This window comes from Aspergillus mulundensis (assembly GCF_003369625.1).
Source record: "Aspergillus mulundensis strain DSM 5745 chromosome Unknown scaffold_2, whole genome shotgun sequence".
NCBI lineage: Eukaryota > Fungi > Ascomycota > Eurotiomycetes > Eurotiales > Aspergillaceae > Aspergillus > Aspergillus mulundensis.
Window position 1 is genome coordinate 1,999,034 of NW_020797890.1, and position 15,507 is coordinate 2,014,540.

The following is a 15,507-nucleotide window of genomic DNA, read 5'->3' on the forward strand; positions in this document are numbered from 1 at the left end:
GAGATAGATGCTCCGAGCAGAGAAGCCGGTTTACGCTGTAGCCTGGAGAAGATGGCCGATTTTCGCAGAGGCTGATGCTGACCAATGAATGCGGCATACGGTGTCTGTGCCACGGTGGTTGAACAAAAGCCCAGTCTTGGGTCAGGAGATCGTTCCTTGGCCATGACATCTACCAAGCCCTCGCCACTTGTTACTTGCTACCTATGTCACAGCATCACTTGATACTGGTACCACCAAAATGAGCGAATATTCTGCGCCACTGACTGACCGGCTGCCTGTCCCCCGCATCCACTCAGCCCTCAGTATAAAATGGCTGCTCAGCCCTACTCATTTGAGTTCTGACATTTCCTGCCAATCTCATAACCGTTGACTTTCGAATATTATCATGCCTGACTTTCAGCCGTTTCTGCAGCGTTTCCTCAAGCACTCCGTTCAGGAGACCAGTCGACCTCCAATAACAAACAATCTGATAAATGGTGATGAATCCAACCTCCCCAGAAATGGCTATGGGTCGAGCATCGACCCCGGCCGCAAGTTCTCAACAGGAAGCCTCAATCTCACCATGAAAGACATCGCCCATCATCCCACTCACCAACACTTCCCGCAGTCCAGACGCGGAAGTTGGGCGTGGGAAAGCTTGAGCGAGTACGTCGGAGGAGGGAAAAGCAGTCGTTCAAGCTCAGCCGCCTCCATCCCTCCGCGCGAAGACTGGGAACACTGGGCGGATAAGAACCTGACGAAGCAAGATCAACCGCTCGACAAAGACAAGATGACGGCCATCACCAGGAAGTACGGAGAGATCCATCAAATCACCGGACTGAGCGATCATGCCGTGATTCTGCAGTCACATAAAGTCCAGTACTGCCCGCCGCTTGATCGCTACTACGCCCTCAAGGTCTTCCGCTGCAGTCCCGGGCAAAGCAGGGACGACTATCAAGCCCGAGTGACCGCGGAGTTTGCCATCGTCTCCGAACTCTCCCACCAAAACATCGTCACGACTTTCGAACTCCTCCCCATCGGCGGCGGGAACCTAGCCGCTTGCATGGAGTACTGCGCCGGCGGCGACCTCCATTCCCTAATCACCGCATCGCAAAGACTACCCATGGAAGAAGCAGATTGCCTCTTCAAGCAGCTGATCCGCGGCGTCACATATCTCCACGAAAGCGGCGTTGCCCACCAGGCCCTGAAGCCCGAGAACCTCCTCCTGACACACAGGGGCTGTCTCAAGATCTCGGACTTCGGCAATGCGCAACGCTTCCGGCTGGATGGGGAGGGTGTTCACCACGTTCAGGCCTCGACTGGAACTGGACGACGCGACTCAGAGTCGGCGCCGTATCTCGCGCCGGAACGGTACCTCGACGGGACATCTGACTTTGTCCCTGGAGCCCTGGACATCTGGGCCGCGGCGATCGTCTACATCGCAATGAGGACAGGACGGAATCCATGGAGAGAAGCGACGGAGATGGACAAGACCTATAGGACTTACGCTGAAGAGCGCGACCTTGGGAAGAAGAGTGTCTTTATTCAGGATTTATCTCACGTATGTCGGGCTATACCCTACCCCCTCATAAATTCGCGCCCTTGCGCATTTGTGCTGCTGCTAACTGTACTATATAGGAACGGAGGCGCGAAGTCATATACGCCATGTTAAGCATAGACCCCGTGAAGCGTCCTAGCGCGGCTAAGATCCTTTCCTCCGAGTGGCTCCATGACGTTCACTGCTGTATTCCCGACCATTCCCAGAACGGGTCCAATGGCTCTACAGCGTAGATCTGGGCTTAGACGAATAGGACTTTGTTTTCTTTGTATTGTCTATAGCGTCAATCGTTTAGCCCCTATACCCTTTTTGGCTTTCTAAGTTTATATCATGTTTTGCGTTCTTCTTTTTGCTGATGCGCTGCGATATTTAAGCGGACATATTGCTTGAATCATGAAACGAAGTGTATACATGCTATGATATAAATATAAATCTATGCCGAATCCATTGCATCCACCCATCCGTCCGTGCATGCAGTCTATAGTCCATCGTGAAGAAATATGTACATGTCAAAATCAGAAAATAGAAGCATTCATCCGTCCGTTCCTTCCATCCGGGGAAGTAAGTAGGAAACATTCGTAAGCGGGCGATGATAATCGTCCAGATCGTAACAGGTATCAATCAATGTAGAGCCTGGCTTTTGAGTATAAAAGTCGTAAAGCTGGGTTGAGGAAGGCGTGAGGTTAGGTGAGGAGGAGAAAGAAAGGTCATTAGGCGTGAGAGGTAGAGGAAAGTGTAAAGGCGAGTGAGTTCAAGATGTTACATCGGCGCAAAAGCAACATCATGCATACTCTCCTCACTAACGGAGGTAGCCGGCGACGCGAGGCCCGAAATAACAGAGGACGTGCCGCCTGTACCACCACGCGAATCCAAATCCAGAATCGCCTCATCATGGGCCGCGCCCGTTCTGCTAGCGGTGAACGGCTTCGACGAGCTCGTCATCAGCTCATCGATCCCCGGCTTCGAGGGGACATGTTGATCAAGATCCGTTGCGTTATCGAGACTCTCAAGCGCAAACTCCAGGAATTCGGCGTCTTTCTTGCTGACGCTCAGTGTCCAGCGGTACTCGCAGAGGCGGAGGCGGTAGAACTCGGCCTCTTCCTTTGTGGGCGCTGTTACACGGAGAAGGATGCCAAAGGACCCGATGAGGGCGAAGTGGGTTCTTGACGCGGCGGGCCAGAAGGAACGCAGGTGAGGTGGGCGGAGGCGGTTTACGAAGTCCATGGCGGAAATGAGGCGGGTCTTTGCGGCGGAGCGGCAGATGTGCGAGAGGTAGGCATCTGTTGCGTCCGGGGAGAGGGAGCGCACGATGCAGCGGTGGAGGGTGATTTCGGTGGCGAAGTAGGAGAGGTGAAGAGCGCCGTTGCGGGCGTTTTCCTCAGTGATGGTTTCGAAGAGGTCAGTTGCTGAGTCGAGTTTAAGGGCTGCGGGGAGCCGCGCGAACCAGTCCTTTAGACGGATCTGGGCGGGTTTGGCGCGTTCGAGGATTAGGCGGGTTCGGTTGTTGCCGGCGGCTTTGAATTCTTGTATTGATTGGAGGGTGTAGAAGCGGTCTAGGATGTCGGATAGGATGGTAGTGAGTGCCACGAGGTGACAGAAGAAGAGGGGGCCATGGCCCACGGGTGCATCATCTGGCTGAGATGCGGTCGATGCGAATGCATCAGTGAAATCTTCTTCGACGAGATCTTGTACGGTCCAATTAGAGGAGACGACATGTGATGGGCGTCCGTGCACCATTGCGGACCATTTGTCCTGCATGTAAAGCGCCCAAGCAAGCCGCTTCCTCAAACCCTTTTCCCAGGTTTCCATTCGCCAGTCGGAACAATCTTGGTGAAGCCCAAGCTCGAATCCAGCGGTGACCAACTGTGCGTTCAAAGGGGCGGTGGCTATCGTTGACTTTTGCATAAGTAACAGTCCGGCCTGAATTGTCGAAATCGATGCATAGGGCAGAGAGTCGGTAAGGAGTTTCAATGCAATGGCTTCAAGGCGAGCGCCGTCGGGTCGCCTTGCGGATTGTGAAGCCGGCCCGATGTCGACAAACTTCAGGGCCAAAACGTAGACAGCAGACAGTAGGAGCGGAGAGATGCCATTGCGAGTCCTGTATGACTGACGGAAGACATCTTCCATGAGAATTGGAAAGGTCGGGTGGATGCATTCGAAGAACTTCTCTACCAAGGTGGACCCATAGGGAGCAACCAGGCTCTCAATAGAGTCCAAGGTGGCGGACTGCGGGGAGTCCGCATGGGACATGGTGTTGACGACGCGCATAAAAGTGCCGTCGTCGCCAAGCTTCCGTACGCGGGAGGCAGCTACAAAGCTCTCGTCGTTCTGGTCTACTGGGAGATATGCCAGCAGGGCGGGTTCCAGTTCAGTAGTGAGGCCGATGTGCTGGGTGGTCTGATGCCAGTATGAGATAGTGTTGAGGCGCGGGAGTTCGCTCAAGGGCGAACGAGCACTGTCAGCTTTGGAAACGGACGATAACCTGGCGGGGATAGCAAGATTAGCGCCCCAGCTCTATCTGATAAAGCATATTCCGAGATCGGCTTTCGAAAAGCAAATAAGATAACGGCCTTTACCTTTTAGGGGAGTCTGCATCACTGTTGATGATGATGTCGTCCAGTTTACGCTTCTTCGACGGCACCTCTGCTGTGCTTTGACGGCTGATGGTGGTGGTGGTTGAGACAGATGATGATAGGGTGAAGGTGCAGTCCTGGCGATGAAAGTCGCACGAGTAACACTTGTTGACCATTTCGTTCATAGCACACCGACTCTTTCTGCGCAGGCAGGCGTCACAGCTGGGTCCATCCCGGGCCTGTGCAGAGAGACGAGGAAGAGTGCCAATGGGGGCGGGCGAAGGGGATGGCTGCGGTGGTAGCGGCTGCTGCTGATGCGGCGGTTGCTGGTGGTTATTCTGCAGCAGGGGCCGGAGCAGATGACGGTCAGATGGAGAGGCCTGCTGGAGACCAGCCGTCGAGGACGACTGGAGGGTGATAACAGCAGCCATTCAGGAAGGCGCGATAGAGGGCAGGGCAGATCGAGAGGAGGGAAGAAGGAGAGGGAGATAGGGCGGATCTCGCTCTTGGGGGGATTGATAGGAACAGGACGGGCTGCGACCCGACGAGATTCCGTCACGTAAACAGTGAAGGGCGCGGGAATCCGCCAGGCAAACGGCAAACCCCAGAAGGGGGTCTATGGGGTTTGGGTTTGGAGCTTGTGGTCTGTGTTGACCGGGGAGATGAGATCGAACTGAAGGCAGACAGGGACCTCGCCAGCCAATGAGTTGACACCCTGACCAGATACGCCGTACAGTCGCGAGATCAGTCAAGGCACAAGCAGGCCTGCCACGTCGAAACCTGGCGGAGAAGCTTATCGGCAGAGGGCGAGTAGCAGTGAGGAGAATGATAATGATAATGATAACCAACGACGTAATGGTGGCATTCGAGTCGTCGAGATCTATGAGCGCAATCGGAGGCTCTTGATATCAAATAATATAGGCTATACCTCTACCACAGCCGGAGCCTACTGGCAAGCTGTCTGGAGCAGTCGGTAGTACAAAGGCAGGCAGGCAGGATGCTCCAGAAAGCAGATGTCAATTCCGTCTGGAAGGACAGTCTGATATGATATAACCACCCCGTCCATCCGGCACGAGAATAGAAGGTGAATAAGGCCCTGGCTGGCTGTATTTTCCACACGTAACAGAATTGCTCTGGGAGGCCATACCTGCGGTTCCTGCTTCTGCGCCCTCAAAGGCCAGAGATAAGGCGCCTTCGCCTGATTGGGTCGCCGAATTGCTCTGCTGCCGAAACGGGCTTGGTATTACGTACTGTTTTGCCCAAACTGCCACTCTCGTTACAAACACTGAAGTAATGCGCTCTGCTACAGCTTTTGTCTTGCACGCTATCATTCGCTTTGGCATTCTCTATCTCCAGGACTGTCCGGGACACAGCTTCTGCAGCGCTATCCTCGCGCTGCATGACTTCATGGCTGACCGGGGTCCTTAACTCCGAGACGCCTTGGTTTGCTGGAGCTGATTTTCATCTGGAACCACCCGACTGGGCGACTCCATTACCTAATTGTAAGAGTAGCGAATAGGCGCCCGCGATAACAGTGCAAGCCGTCCAATTAGCGTCTGTCCGTGTATTGAATCGGGCCTAGTGCCAAACCGGCAACGGGGATCGGCCCTGCAGGATTGCGGCTTATCCCCACACAATTCGCAGCCCCGGTTCTTGACTTCTTAGCTGTGGCTTTTAGCAGCAACGCGACTGGCCCGGAGCCCTGCGCAGCACTCCGGCCGCCTCGCCGCTGACCTTTGTCGCAAAGCTCGCTGGCTAAACTGCGGATGAAGCACCTTTCCATGACTAATTTATATAGGGAAAACTCGGAACCGGCTCTGGGGATGCAGTTTTCCGCTCGGGCTGCGTGAGTCAGGGCTGAGGGCGTCTTCCTCGGAGTATGGAGCTCCGCTTCGGGAAAAGTCTCTTGTTGCTTGGCGCTGGCTTTAATCTATACTATACGGAGACAACTCGGCCGATATTTTTGCATCTTGATGGATGTATGTTACACAGTCGATATCAGTATAGAGAGCTTCCAGTAAGCACAGTCTGTGGCCTGCATGCCCAGGGTATAGATAAGAATGAGCAAAGCTTCCGAAGATGCAAAAATTAGGCAAGTCGTTCTTTATTCTCGCAGGATCGCCAACCTTACATGCCTTTGAGGGGCTGATAGGATTCAAAATGCCTCAATCAATCGGGTGGCGCGATATGCATTGATTGTCAATACATTATGCAATGCAGGCGCTATGGATGGTAACCTAGTCCGTAAAGTTAAGGTTAGGAAATGTTCAAGCTTCTTAGGTTCATCCCATGCGAAAAAGCAACTAAGGTTATCGATATCGATATGAACCCCAGCCTCCTCCTAATGCACGGACCAGCCTGGCTAAAGTACCGCATGGAGTAGAACTCCGATCCCTGCCAATATACATAACTTCTTCTTTTTGAGACCTCAACATGTCATATCCCGACATCCATGAGCCCGCGAGCAAGGATCACCTGGTGAGAAAGGTGCTTATCATCGAGTCTCAGATACTGGGCATGCGAGTATATCTAGGCGAACGGCAAGCTATCTAGCTATCTTCGATTTTGCAGTCTCCAAATTACGGTCCAATCTCCAAAGTGTCAGCATGGTAGTATTCGGCCCATTCATATGCATAACTCCTAACTCCAGGCTACTATACTGAATCGAATGCACGGCCCAGGTCCTAAACTGACCAACGGCTAGTTTTGAAAAAGAAAAAAGAGAAGATAAGGCCAGACCAACTACTCGGTGAAGTTTCGCAGCTTCGTCAACTCATCCAACAGCTCCTGCAAATCACCATCAGAGATCTTGTTCTGCAGACTGGGGATAAGCGACTTCGCTTCCTCGGCGTTGTCGCAGCATAGACTTCCTGTTATCGCATCAGCTTACATCCCGCCACGTCGCACCAGGAAGACATCGAAACTCAAATCTGGGCGATTAAGGCAATGTGATAGCGTACCGAGCTGCGACCTCTCGAACATCTCCAACTCCGTATGCGAGTTCAACAGCCGCTCAACGGCCTTGATGTTCTCCTCATCCTTGAAGCGCGCAAAAAGCCCAAGGTATTCCAGGGTCTTTAAAAGGTTCCTACAGTCGCAAGGAGTACCGTTAGTTGCTGATTGCCATCTAACGCAGCTGATTGCAAGCTTTATCGCATCCGAATGAGGACCGGCGGCGCGACTCACTCAGGCTCCTCGTATTTCTTCCCCCCTCTTCGTTTGTTCTCAAGAACCTTGTCGATAACGAGACTGGCTTCTGATAACGATAGTGTATGCGTGTTTTGGTCCGCGCCGAGCTTGAGTGTTGAGGCGGCTTCGAGCTCGCCTTGCGGGAGGGCACGCTGGCGGTGGGTAGCCGGGGGTAGCTGGACGCCGCTCATGGTGTTCTCGTGTAAAAAGAGATAAGAGATGTCACTTGATCGCAAGAGCTGTTGTACTAGAGTTATTCGGTTGGGGACTTGGAGATTCGTCGGTCTTTGAGGTTGAATCTGGTGCGGAGGCGGGAAAACTCTCCAGACACACTCTGCATTCCTACGGCAAAGAAAGGCGGTAGAGCAGACACCGCTTTTCCACCCTAAGGCACCCAGGCAGAAATCCCCTGACGAAGGATTAACACCCCACCTATTTCAAGCAAATCTATTCTATACCGGAAGCCAAACCAACGCCACATGCTATGCAAAGCCAAGACTCTAATCATCCGCTGTAAAAACTAGGACCTCACTTCTTCCTGAATGCAACCTCCTTAGGAAGTCGGAAGCTGGCGCAGAACATCTGCTTGTTAGGGCTAACCAGTCTCACGTTGTGAATGGAAAGCTCCAGCTCCTGGTTTCCAGTTCCGCCAACCCGGTCCTCTACCGTGATGGGGTACTCCATTACCTCGGACATGCGCTTGCAGATATCAATATGGTCGTCGACTTCATTCTCTGAGTGACCCGAGAAACAGTACACGTGGACCATAGGCAGTTGTGCCTTGGTGTGTGGCGCAAAAAGTTCCTCACGGCCTGCGTAAACGCCGATGAATGCGTCCAAGAACTCAAGGGCGTTACCCGGAAGGTTCATCACATAATGGTCAACGAGCTTTGGACGGTGGTATACTTCTGCGGGAAGCTTGCTTTCTTTCGCTTTGCCGGGGGCGTTCCTTGACTGTTTACTCTTTGGCAAAATGGTCACCACCGGTGAGTCCCACCTCAAAAGTGCCCTCGCGGACCACTTTATAAAGTCCCTGCCGTCTTGGTTGAACGGCGTGACAAATCGATGGACCTTGTTCCTCTTCACGGCGTCCTGCATCACCTCGTAACCGTGCGGATTGAGGTCATTGGCAAAGACAAAGATCTTCTTCTTACCAGCGGGGATCGCGAACGGCCCAACGCCAGCCATGACATCGCAAACCATCTGCCCTGGCTTGAAAAGTTCTACAAGCCGTTGGTGCTCCGTGTGGAGACGACTGTTCCAGTATACGCGCGAGAAATCGAAACGGAACTCGCAGTCTTGCTCATGCTGAATGACATTCATATCCGCGTCACCGGCCAGGAGCTCGTAAGGGAACGTCCGGAATTCGCTGTGAGAGCCAACGTCCTCGGTCTTTCGGATCACGGTGCGAAGGGTGGAGTTCTTGTCCAGCAGGACCTCTGCAATAAGGCGTTTCCATGGAAGGTATTGTTCCCTAAGGTTCAGATGGGCTATTCGGTTAGTCCTGGAGCAAATGCAAAAGGTTCCTTCGCTTGACTTACCGATGTGTCCCACCTGCGTGAAGCCCTGCGGAACCTCCTCAAGCAGATCCTCCGGTAGAACCGCGCTGATAATGTCGGCTGTCAAAGTTAGCTTCCATTCCGCTGGTATAGCCTCAGGATTAACTCACAGTGAAGCCAATAGTCGTAGTCCAGCTCCAGGTTGAAAGGCCCAACACCAACAATCCCGTTGTTCACCAACTCGTTGATAGTCGGCGACCAAGTCGCAGTATCTGCAGCATGTCAACCATGCATTCTCCGTACATGTAGATCCACAGTCTATACCATCGTATTTGATTTCCTCCTTGAGCAGCAAGCACTTCTTGACGACATCATCCTTCTTGACGTCCTGGATCGTACTCAAGCGGGGTAGATTAAGTATATCCTTGCTCTTCTGCAGCGACGATCGCACCATCGAGATATCCGAGTTCTTGAATATCGTGGCGGCAGAAAGCGGTACGGTTTTCTTGAAGAACGATCGGTCCAGAACCCGCATTGCGCGGTTAACGGGGGGTCGATACATTTCAGAGAGGTAGCCGGGGCCCGCGCGCTGTGTGTTGTCAGTTGTTGTGGCCATTAAACGTTTATACGGTCGGTCAATGCTAGATGCGAGGTTCCGTTGATATCATGGGCTTCGTGGTCGGGTATCCGCAATATTGCTGTTGAGGGTTTTCTTGATGCCCAGAACAACTTATTTTGCCGATCTTATCTGGCACGTGATCGCGATCTATAGATTTGGCAGCGGACTACTCTGAGAAACCATTACAAAACCTATCTGCAGCTAACTAAACATACTCTGTGGGGAAGTACAGGCAGAGTATAGGAAACCATGCGCTATCTTACCAGGGTATCAAATTTATCAAAGCATCAATTACCTCCCCTCACCGTGCGTTCCAGCTCCAGCTGCGACTCCAGCATCGAAATCCTTTCATTCAGCCTCACGATCTGATCATCCTTGTCCTTCAGGGCAGCCCGTGATATGTCCCGGCCTCGAATTATCCCCTTCACTTTCATCTCATGCCGATTAAACAGCGCCCTCAACTCCTCCATTGCTCCAACCGGAACGTCAACCTCATGACCCTCTAGTATCCGTGAAACTTGCGCCGCTAGATCCGACGACGTCGCAAGCGGCGTCTCCGCAGCCCCAAGTCCTACTCCTGCATTCCTATACCGCGTCGGCGTAGGCGTGAGGAAAGGCGTCACATGAGCACCCGTTCCCATTCCACGCGCAGGCCCGCCCGGCGTAACTGTCCTATCGCTCTCCGCGTCATCGTCAACCGACCTCTTTCGCTTCCCCGGGCTAGTTGTTTTCTCCGTGCGCGGCGTCTTGCGCGATGGAAGCCCAAACTCCGGCTGTCGCAGAGGCTGGCTGCTTTCGAACACCTGGTCCATCTCATTCTGCAGTCCCTCGTCCCAGTCGAACTCATCTGTGTCTTCGGCCATCATGCGGGCTTTCGCGCTAGCGCCGGTGCTTGTCGGAGTATTGTTGAATCGTGAGCCTCCGTAGTTTCGCCCGCCTGTTTGCGGCGTTAGAAGGCCGCCCGTACTTTGCTGCGCGGAGGCAGTCTTCGACGAGGGAGTTTGCGGCGATGGACTTGGGTACGAGGATCCAGAAGCAGGCGCTTCGGTGCGGGAGTTCGACAGGAGGGCTAGCTTCTCGCGGGCCTCGGCGTCGCTAGTCCATAGGAAGAACTTGCATCGGTGTTGGTGGTCTTTCTGGCAGGTGTAGACTATTCAAGCGGCTTGTTAGCTTACAGCTTCACGGTAGGTAAGTAAAAACACGTCGCCGGCCTGTATGCAATGCGCCAAAAGTAAGAAAAGGCAGAGAGCCATACACCACCGCCCATGATTCACCCCATGATTCCTGGTCTGTAGCTTCACGGCTGGTGGCCGCTCGGGGCAGTTGCATCGCCATACGCCGTCTAGTAAAAGACCCCGCGTAGGAACGGCGGTGCGAGGGGAGGCCGTCCCTCCCCCGCCACCACGGGGTTTATGTGGGGATATCATCATTTCCAGAAATAGTTTAAGAAAACAGGATCATCTAGATATGAGGTGAAGATAGAGGGTATCTAGAACAAAGGACTGAACTTACGGTGGTGATGCGGACAATGGTTGATGTCGTAGGTCGTCGCTATGGTAACTATCAAGGCGGGCCGCGGTCGGAGGCTATCAATCCAGTATGGAGTTTAATAAAATGGATGGCACAACTTGGATTTTGAGAGCTTTATTAAAGTGAAGGAAATGTGATAATAGCTGACTGTGACTGTGACTGCTCTCGGGATATCCTGGCGGAATGATTAGCATATATCGTCCATGTCAACCAACTCCTCTCTAGTTATCCGCGCCAAGCATCACCACGTTGATAGCTTGAACCTAGATTCACAGAACCCCTACGAGTATGACCAGTGAGAAGAATGATTGAACGACTGCAGTGCTGAGATGAGCCCCCGTTGATTGTCTATCAAAATAACAATGCGATGCAACCTGATTATGTATGCCCTATTCTATTCTAGCCATGCAATGCAAATTCTCTACCAAGAGAGCCGAAACAACAAACTATGCAGCTTCAAGATGGATATGAGTAAATGCTGTGGGTATCGTAACGAACGAGAGTGACGATCTTAATCCGCCAGCACCTGGCGAAGCAAAACACCAAACGAGTCGGATAACTTGAGGATCTCATGAACTTCTGGTTTGACGGGCTCTCCGGCTGTACGGCGCAAGTGGTCCTGTTGCCGGGACCGCCGCTTCCGTTCAACGGCAATCGGGTCTACCTCTTCTGCCTCGTCTTCGGCTTCAAGATCATCAGAGGGCTCAGAATCATTGTCTGAGATAGCGAGATGCTCGAGATCCGCCTCATCTAAACCAAAGTCGCTCGATCTGAATTTGGTCTTGAATGGAGAACTAGCGGTCCCTTCAGCGGCCAGCTTTTGTCGTGTCTTGTTGAGGTGCCACTCCTTGCGGTCCTCATGCCATTTGATGAGCTTGTCAATCTCCTCGCGCGCGAGATCCTGATTGATCTGGCCCATATCCTTGGCGCCACTGAATAAAGCATTCATGTCAAGCTTGCCACCAGGTGGGCCGCTGCGGAGGAAGTGAAGAATGTCCTCAATCCATGCCATCAGGGACCCGAACAATCCATTGTCATGAAGGTGTACCTCGTGGACGAACTTGTAGAGACTGCTCTGGTGCCGTTCACAGAGATCAATAAAGGCTTGAACCGTCTGGTTGGGGTCCGCGGAGATGTCCTGTCTTTGATACTTCTCAATCACACTGATTGCGTCGTCGGCAAACTTGGCGAAGTCTGTGATACTGTTGTAGACATTCGCTGACTTGTATACTCGAACAAGTGGCTCATAGAAGATGGTGAAAAGATCGCGGAAGAGCTGAAGCGTGACCGGCTCTTCGATGATGCTGAGCATTTTCGCTTTATCTCCCTGTCGTGTATATAGTTTGAGCAACTGTTTCACATTGGCGAACCACCGTGCGCCCTCTCGCATCTCCTCGTCCACATGCTCTACGGCATGGTTCCAGGCAACATATGAATTAAAGACCTTGCCAATCTGCTCCGTCGTCAGCTCGTATGGGATATATTCCGACCGAAGAATAGCCACGGCAACGTCCACGTCATCCTCCGCAGCCTCAATGCGAATCTCATTCTTGACAGACTCATCTGCCTCGGTGAACGCTTTCAGCTTCTGAGAAATAATAGGATCGTCAACTTTGGCAGCCATGGCATCAATGGATCGCTGGAATCCCTTGATGCCGTCGTGTAACGTCATGGAGAATATCCGCTGCAGTAGAGACCGGGAGCCAAAAGGCTGGGCAAGGAAGAGGTCCAAGACCCCTGTCATTACAGCAGCAGGGTTGGCGATGCGGATCACATTCTTCAATAATGTATAAGGCACCAGGGAGTGAATCCGTTTGGCTTGTGCAAAAAGCTCTGCCGAATTGTCTTCAGCCAGGAAAAGGTGGTACAAAGTAGCAGCAACCCTGGCGAGTTAGCAATGACCATGTATTGGTAGGAGCGAATCACATACTCAATGCGCAGCCATTCGGCGAACTTCTGGTATTGAGGGCTCAAATCTTCGACGGTCGGTTTCTCTCGGATCTCGGCAAAGAGCTTCGTCAACCCATCTGACATTGCAATATTAGCATCAAAAAACTTCATTATCAATGTTCTCAAAGACTCACTGCTTTCTACAATGTCTCGACGAAATTTCTCCATATACACGTCCAGCTCCGCTGCGCGTTGACGTGCGATCTCGTAGAATCGCTTTTGCTCCTCTATCCTGATCGCATCTACTTCCTTCCGCTGTTCCATGTCCCGGGTCTCTTCTTGGCCAGGAACAAACGGTTCCGCAGTAAGAAATTCTTCCAGAGCCTTGGAATCGGCTATCCGCTTATGCTGCAACAATGTGCGAAGAAAAGCGCGCAGCGAAATTCGCTGCTCTTCTCGATAGAGCACAGCCTCCCTGGGAACCTCCGCAGATGATCTGGGAGACTTTCTCACTGAGCTCCTTGATCTTGATCGTGTGCGTTGAATAATGTCCGAGGGAGCCAGACTATTGCGAGATAAGCGCGCGTCCTCTGGAGTTCCCATCTCCTGAGTCGAGACGGATGAAAGGGAAGACTCATCATCCTCCACACTGCTACCACCCCAGAGGGATGAGCTTGTTGATGATTTATTTTTGCGTGGAAGAGGCGGCACCGCCCTTCCTGGTACTTCGGTCTGCAACCTCTTTTGCAGCTTGACGAACTCGCCAAACCGTCGAGCGACATAAATATCTGGCTGACCGTTTCGTCTTACGCGGATGATGAATTCCTGTCCATGGTTAGTACGACGTGACAGCCAATGCATGCTCAACATACCGCATGTTTATGGTGTCGGACCGTCCGCCGCACGGATGTTACCCGTACGCCAGCAACATTGATGTCCCAGCCGTGGATCGCATTCCCTTCCGGCATGTTTACAAGAAGCCCCTTTTCGTTGGCACCACGGTCAACTACCTCCATCTCTGAGAACTGGATACGCTCTTCATAACCCGATGCGGTAGGGATGCCGGAAACCATCATCAGTTCAACGAGTTTCTCGCATTTACGTGCCAACTTTCTCCGCTTTGTTTCTTCCAGCCGGTCCTCGGAGGACGACACATTTTTATTCGCGAATGATTCAAGAAACTACAATAATATTGTCAGCTCTGCACTTCTTTCTGGGGGTATAGAAACGCGGTATACGCACCACTTGCAGCTTGTCCTGCCAGAATTCTTTCTCGCGAGCCTGGTCTAAGAACGGAAAATTCCGAACATGGTGAACGAAGATGTATCGAAGGATGGGGAGTTCAGAATCGATGGGCGCTACCTCTCCGAATTCCGACTTGAAGGGGGCACCGAAGCGACGAAGGGCGGTTGGGGAGTTTAGTTCGGAGATTTCGTTTTGAACCTGGCGGGCGATGAGTTCGCGCTTAAGGTCTACTGCGGTCAGTAAACCTCGGCGATAATATGGGTATTGGGAAACGGACAATGTTCTTGCTTCCCTGTGAGGATTGGTTTATAGTCGCCATCTTGTTGAGGAGTAGCCGATTCAACGACTCCGTTGCTCGCGTGCATGGTGCGCAATTATTTGGTCTGGTGAAGTCGGGAGGAAGAGAGCCCCCGACTGCGGGGGGCTTGGGTTGTTTATAAAGTAAGCTGACCGAAGCAGAACCCCAAAGCCCGATAGAGGGGTCGAAGTGGATTAAGCAACGGCGCGTAATTATTGAGGCTAAGCACAGGTCGTACTCGTTTGCGTCTGGGTCAAGCCGAACGATGGGAATCCGTCTGCCTGCTTAGCGTGCGCGCTGCGATGACGTCTGTCGTCGGGCAGATCTCGGCTGTTTCAGGCGCTCTGTATAAGCGGGCTTTGACTTCCAATATTAATTCAAGAAATGATAGAGATACAGAGGCATAAAGTGGAAGAAACGAAGGTGAGCATTGCAGCGTGGCCAGGGGAGAGGAAGAGAGAAAGGGCAAAAGGAGATGACGAACAAACCGCAGCCAAAAAACGGGGCTGGCGTCACTCAACTTCCTGTTCCCCATATATCAACCTTTACTCAACTAATAGCGTCCACCAACCAAGCTCCATCATACTATTATTATCCTCATCATGATGACTTTGACACTTTGTCCAGCAACTGAATCATTTCTCACGCATCTCTCAGCCCTGTGGCCCCGCTGAGGTGACAGAAGGATCGACAAGACATCAGCTACGCATTTACCCTGTTCATCCTGGCCAATTCCCACTCAGATAGGTAATCAATCATGCTGATATCACTCCGCGCCTCAGTTTAGCACACTTTCGATATGAATAGGCATCCAGATTCCAGAACTGGACGTGAATCGTGACAAACTCGGATCTACTTCGGAATATCACAGCTGAGCTCATGATTATTTGGGTCTTACGGGGCGCTGGCTAACCCTGCAGATTGCCAATTGCTCTACAAGGCACGCTCTACGTTGAAAACCTGATCCTTTGGTATGTGCGCGGGAACACATGCAAACACAGCATGATTCGACCATGGCAGAAGTCAGGCACACTCTTTCAACTTTTGACATCTGAGAATGTGGGTCACACTCGACATGCACCGCCACCTATCATGGAGATCGGTCTGGAGTCTGGACTCAAAAGACT

General features: G+C 52.3%; 5 protein-coding genes across 5 annotated transcripts; 1 reads left to right on the plus strand and 4 right to left on the minus strand.

Moving 5' to 3' along the window:
- Window positions 1–385: 385 nt before the first annotated feature.
- Window positions 386–1,770, plus strand: DSM5745_03301 (uncharacterized protein; the record flags this gene model as incomplete). Its single annotated transcript, XM_026745317.1, has 2 exons — window positions 386–1,540; window positions 1,618–1,770. The coding sequence occupies 2 exons, from the start codon at window positions 386–388 to the stop codon at window positions 1,768–1,770; spliced, it is 1,308 nt and encodes a 435-aa protein (XP_026606183.1).
- A 526-nt stretch (window positions 1,771–2,296) lies between these two features.
- DSM5745_03302 (putative C6 transcription factor (OTam)) lies at window positions 2,297–4,286 on the minus strand (the record flags this gene model as incomplete). The annotated part of the gene is made up of 2 exons (XM_026745318.1): window positions 2,297–4,019; window positions 4,114–4,286. 2 exons carry the CDS (start codon window positions 4,284–4,286, stop codon window positions 2,297–2,299), a joined length of 1,896 nt encoding a protein of 631 aa, XP_026606184.1.
- A 2,566-nt stretch (window positions 4,287–6,852) lies between these two features.
- On the minus strand, window positions 6,853–7,490 carry DSM5745_03303 (DNA-directed RNA polymerase II subunit RPB4; the record flags this gene model as incomplete). Its single annotated transcript, XM_026745319.1, has 3 exons — window positions 6,853–6,980; window positions 7,071–7,198; window positions 7,297–7,490. 3 exons carry the CDS (start codon window positions 7,488–7,490, stop codon window positions 6,853–6,855), a joined length of 450 nt encoding a protein of 149 aa, XP_026606185.1.
- A 337-nt stretch (window positions 7,491–7,827) lies between these two features.
- trm5 (tRNA (guanine) methyltransferase) lies at window positions 7,828–10,746 on the minus strand (the record flags this gene model as incomplete). The annotated part of the gene is made up of 6 exons (XM_026745320.1): window positions 7,828–8,789; window positions 8,841–8,918; window positions 8,969–9,070; window positions 9,123–9,387; window positions 9,723–10,567; window positions 10,620–10,746. The coding sequence occupies 6 exons, from the start codon at window positions 10,744–10,746 to the stop codon at window positions 7,828–7,830; spliced, it is 2,379 nt and encodes a 792-aa protein (XP_026606186.1).
- A 712-nt stretch (window positions 10,747–11,458) lies between these two features.
- Window positions 11,459–14,447, minus strand: DSM5745_03305 (PX domain-containing protein; the record flags this gene model as incomplete). The annotated part of the gene is made up of 6 exons (XM_026745321.1): window positions 11,459–12,830; window positions 12,878–12,974; window positions 13,032–13,662; window positions 13,710–14,018; window positions 14,080–14,309; window positions 14,360–14,447. The coding sequence occupies 6 exons, from the start codon at window positions 14,445–14,447 to the stop codon at window positions 11,459–11,461; spliced, it is 2,727 nt and encodes a 908-aa protein (XP_026606187.1).
- Between the last annotated feature and the right edge of the window lie 1,060 nt (window positions 14,448–15,507).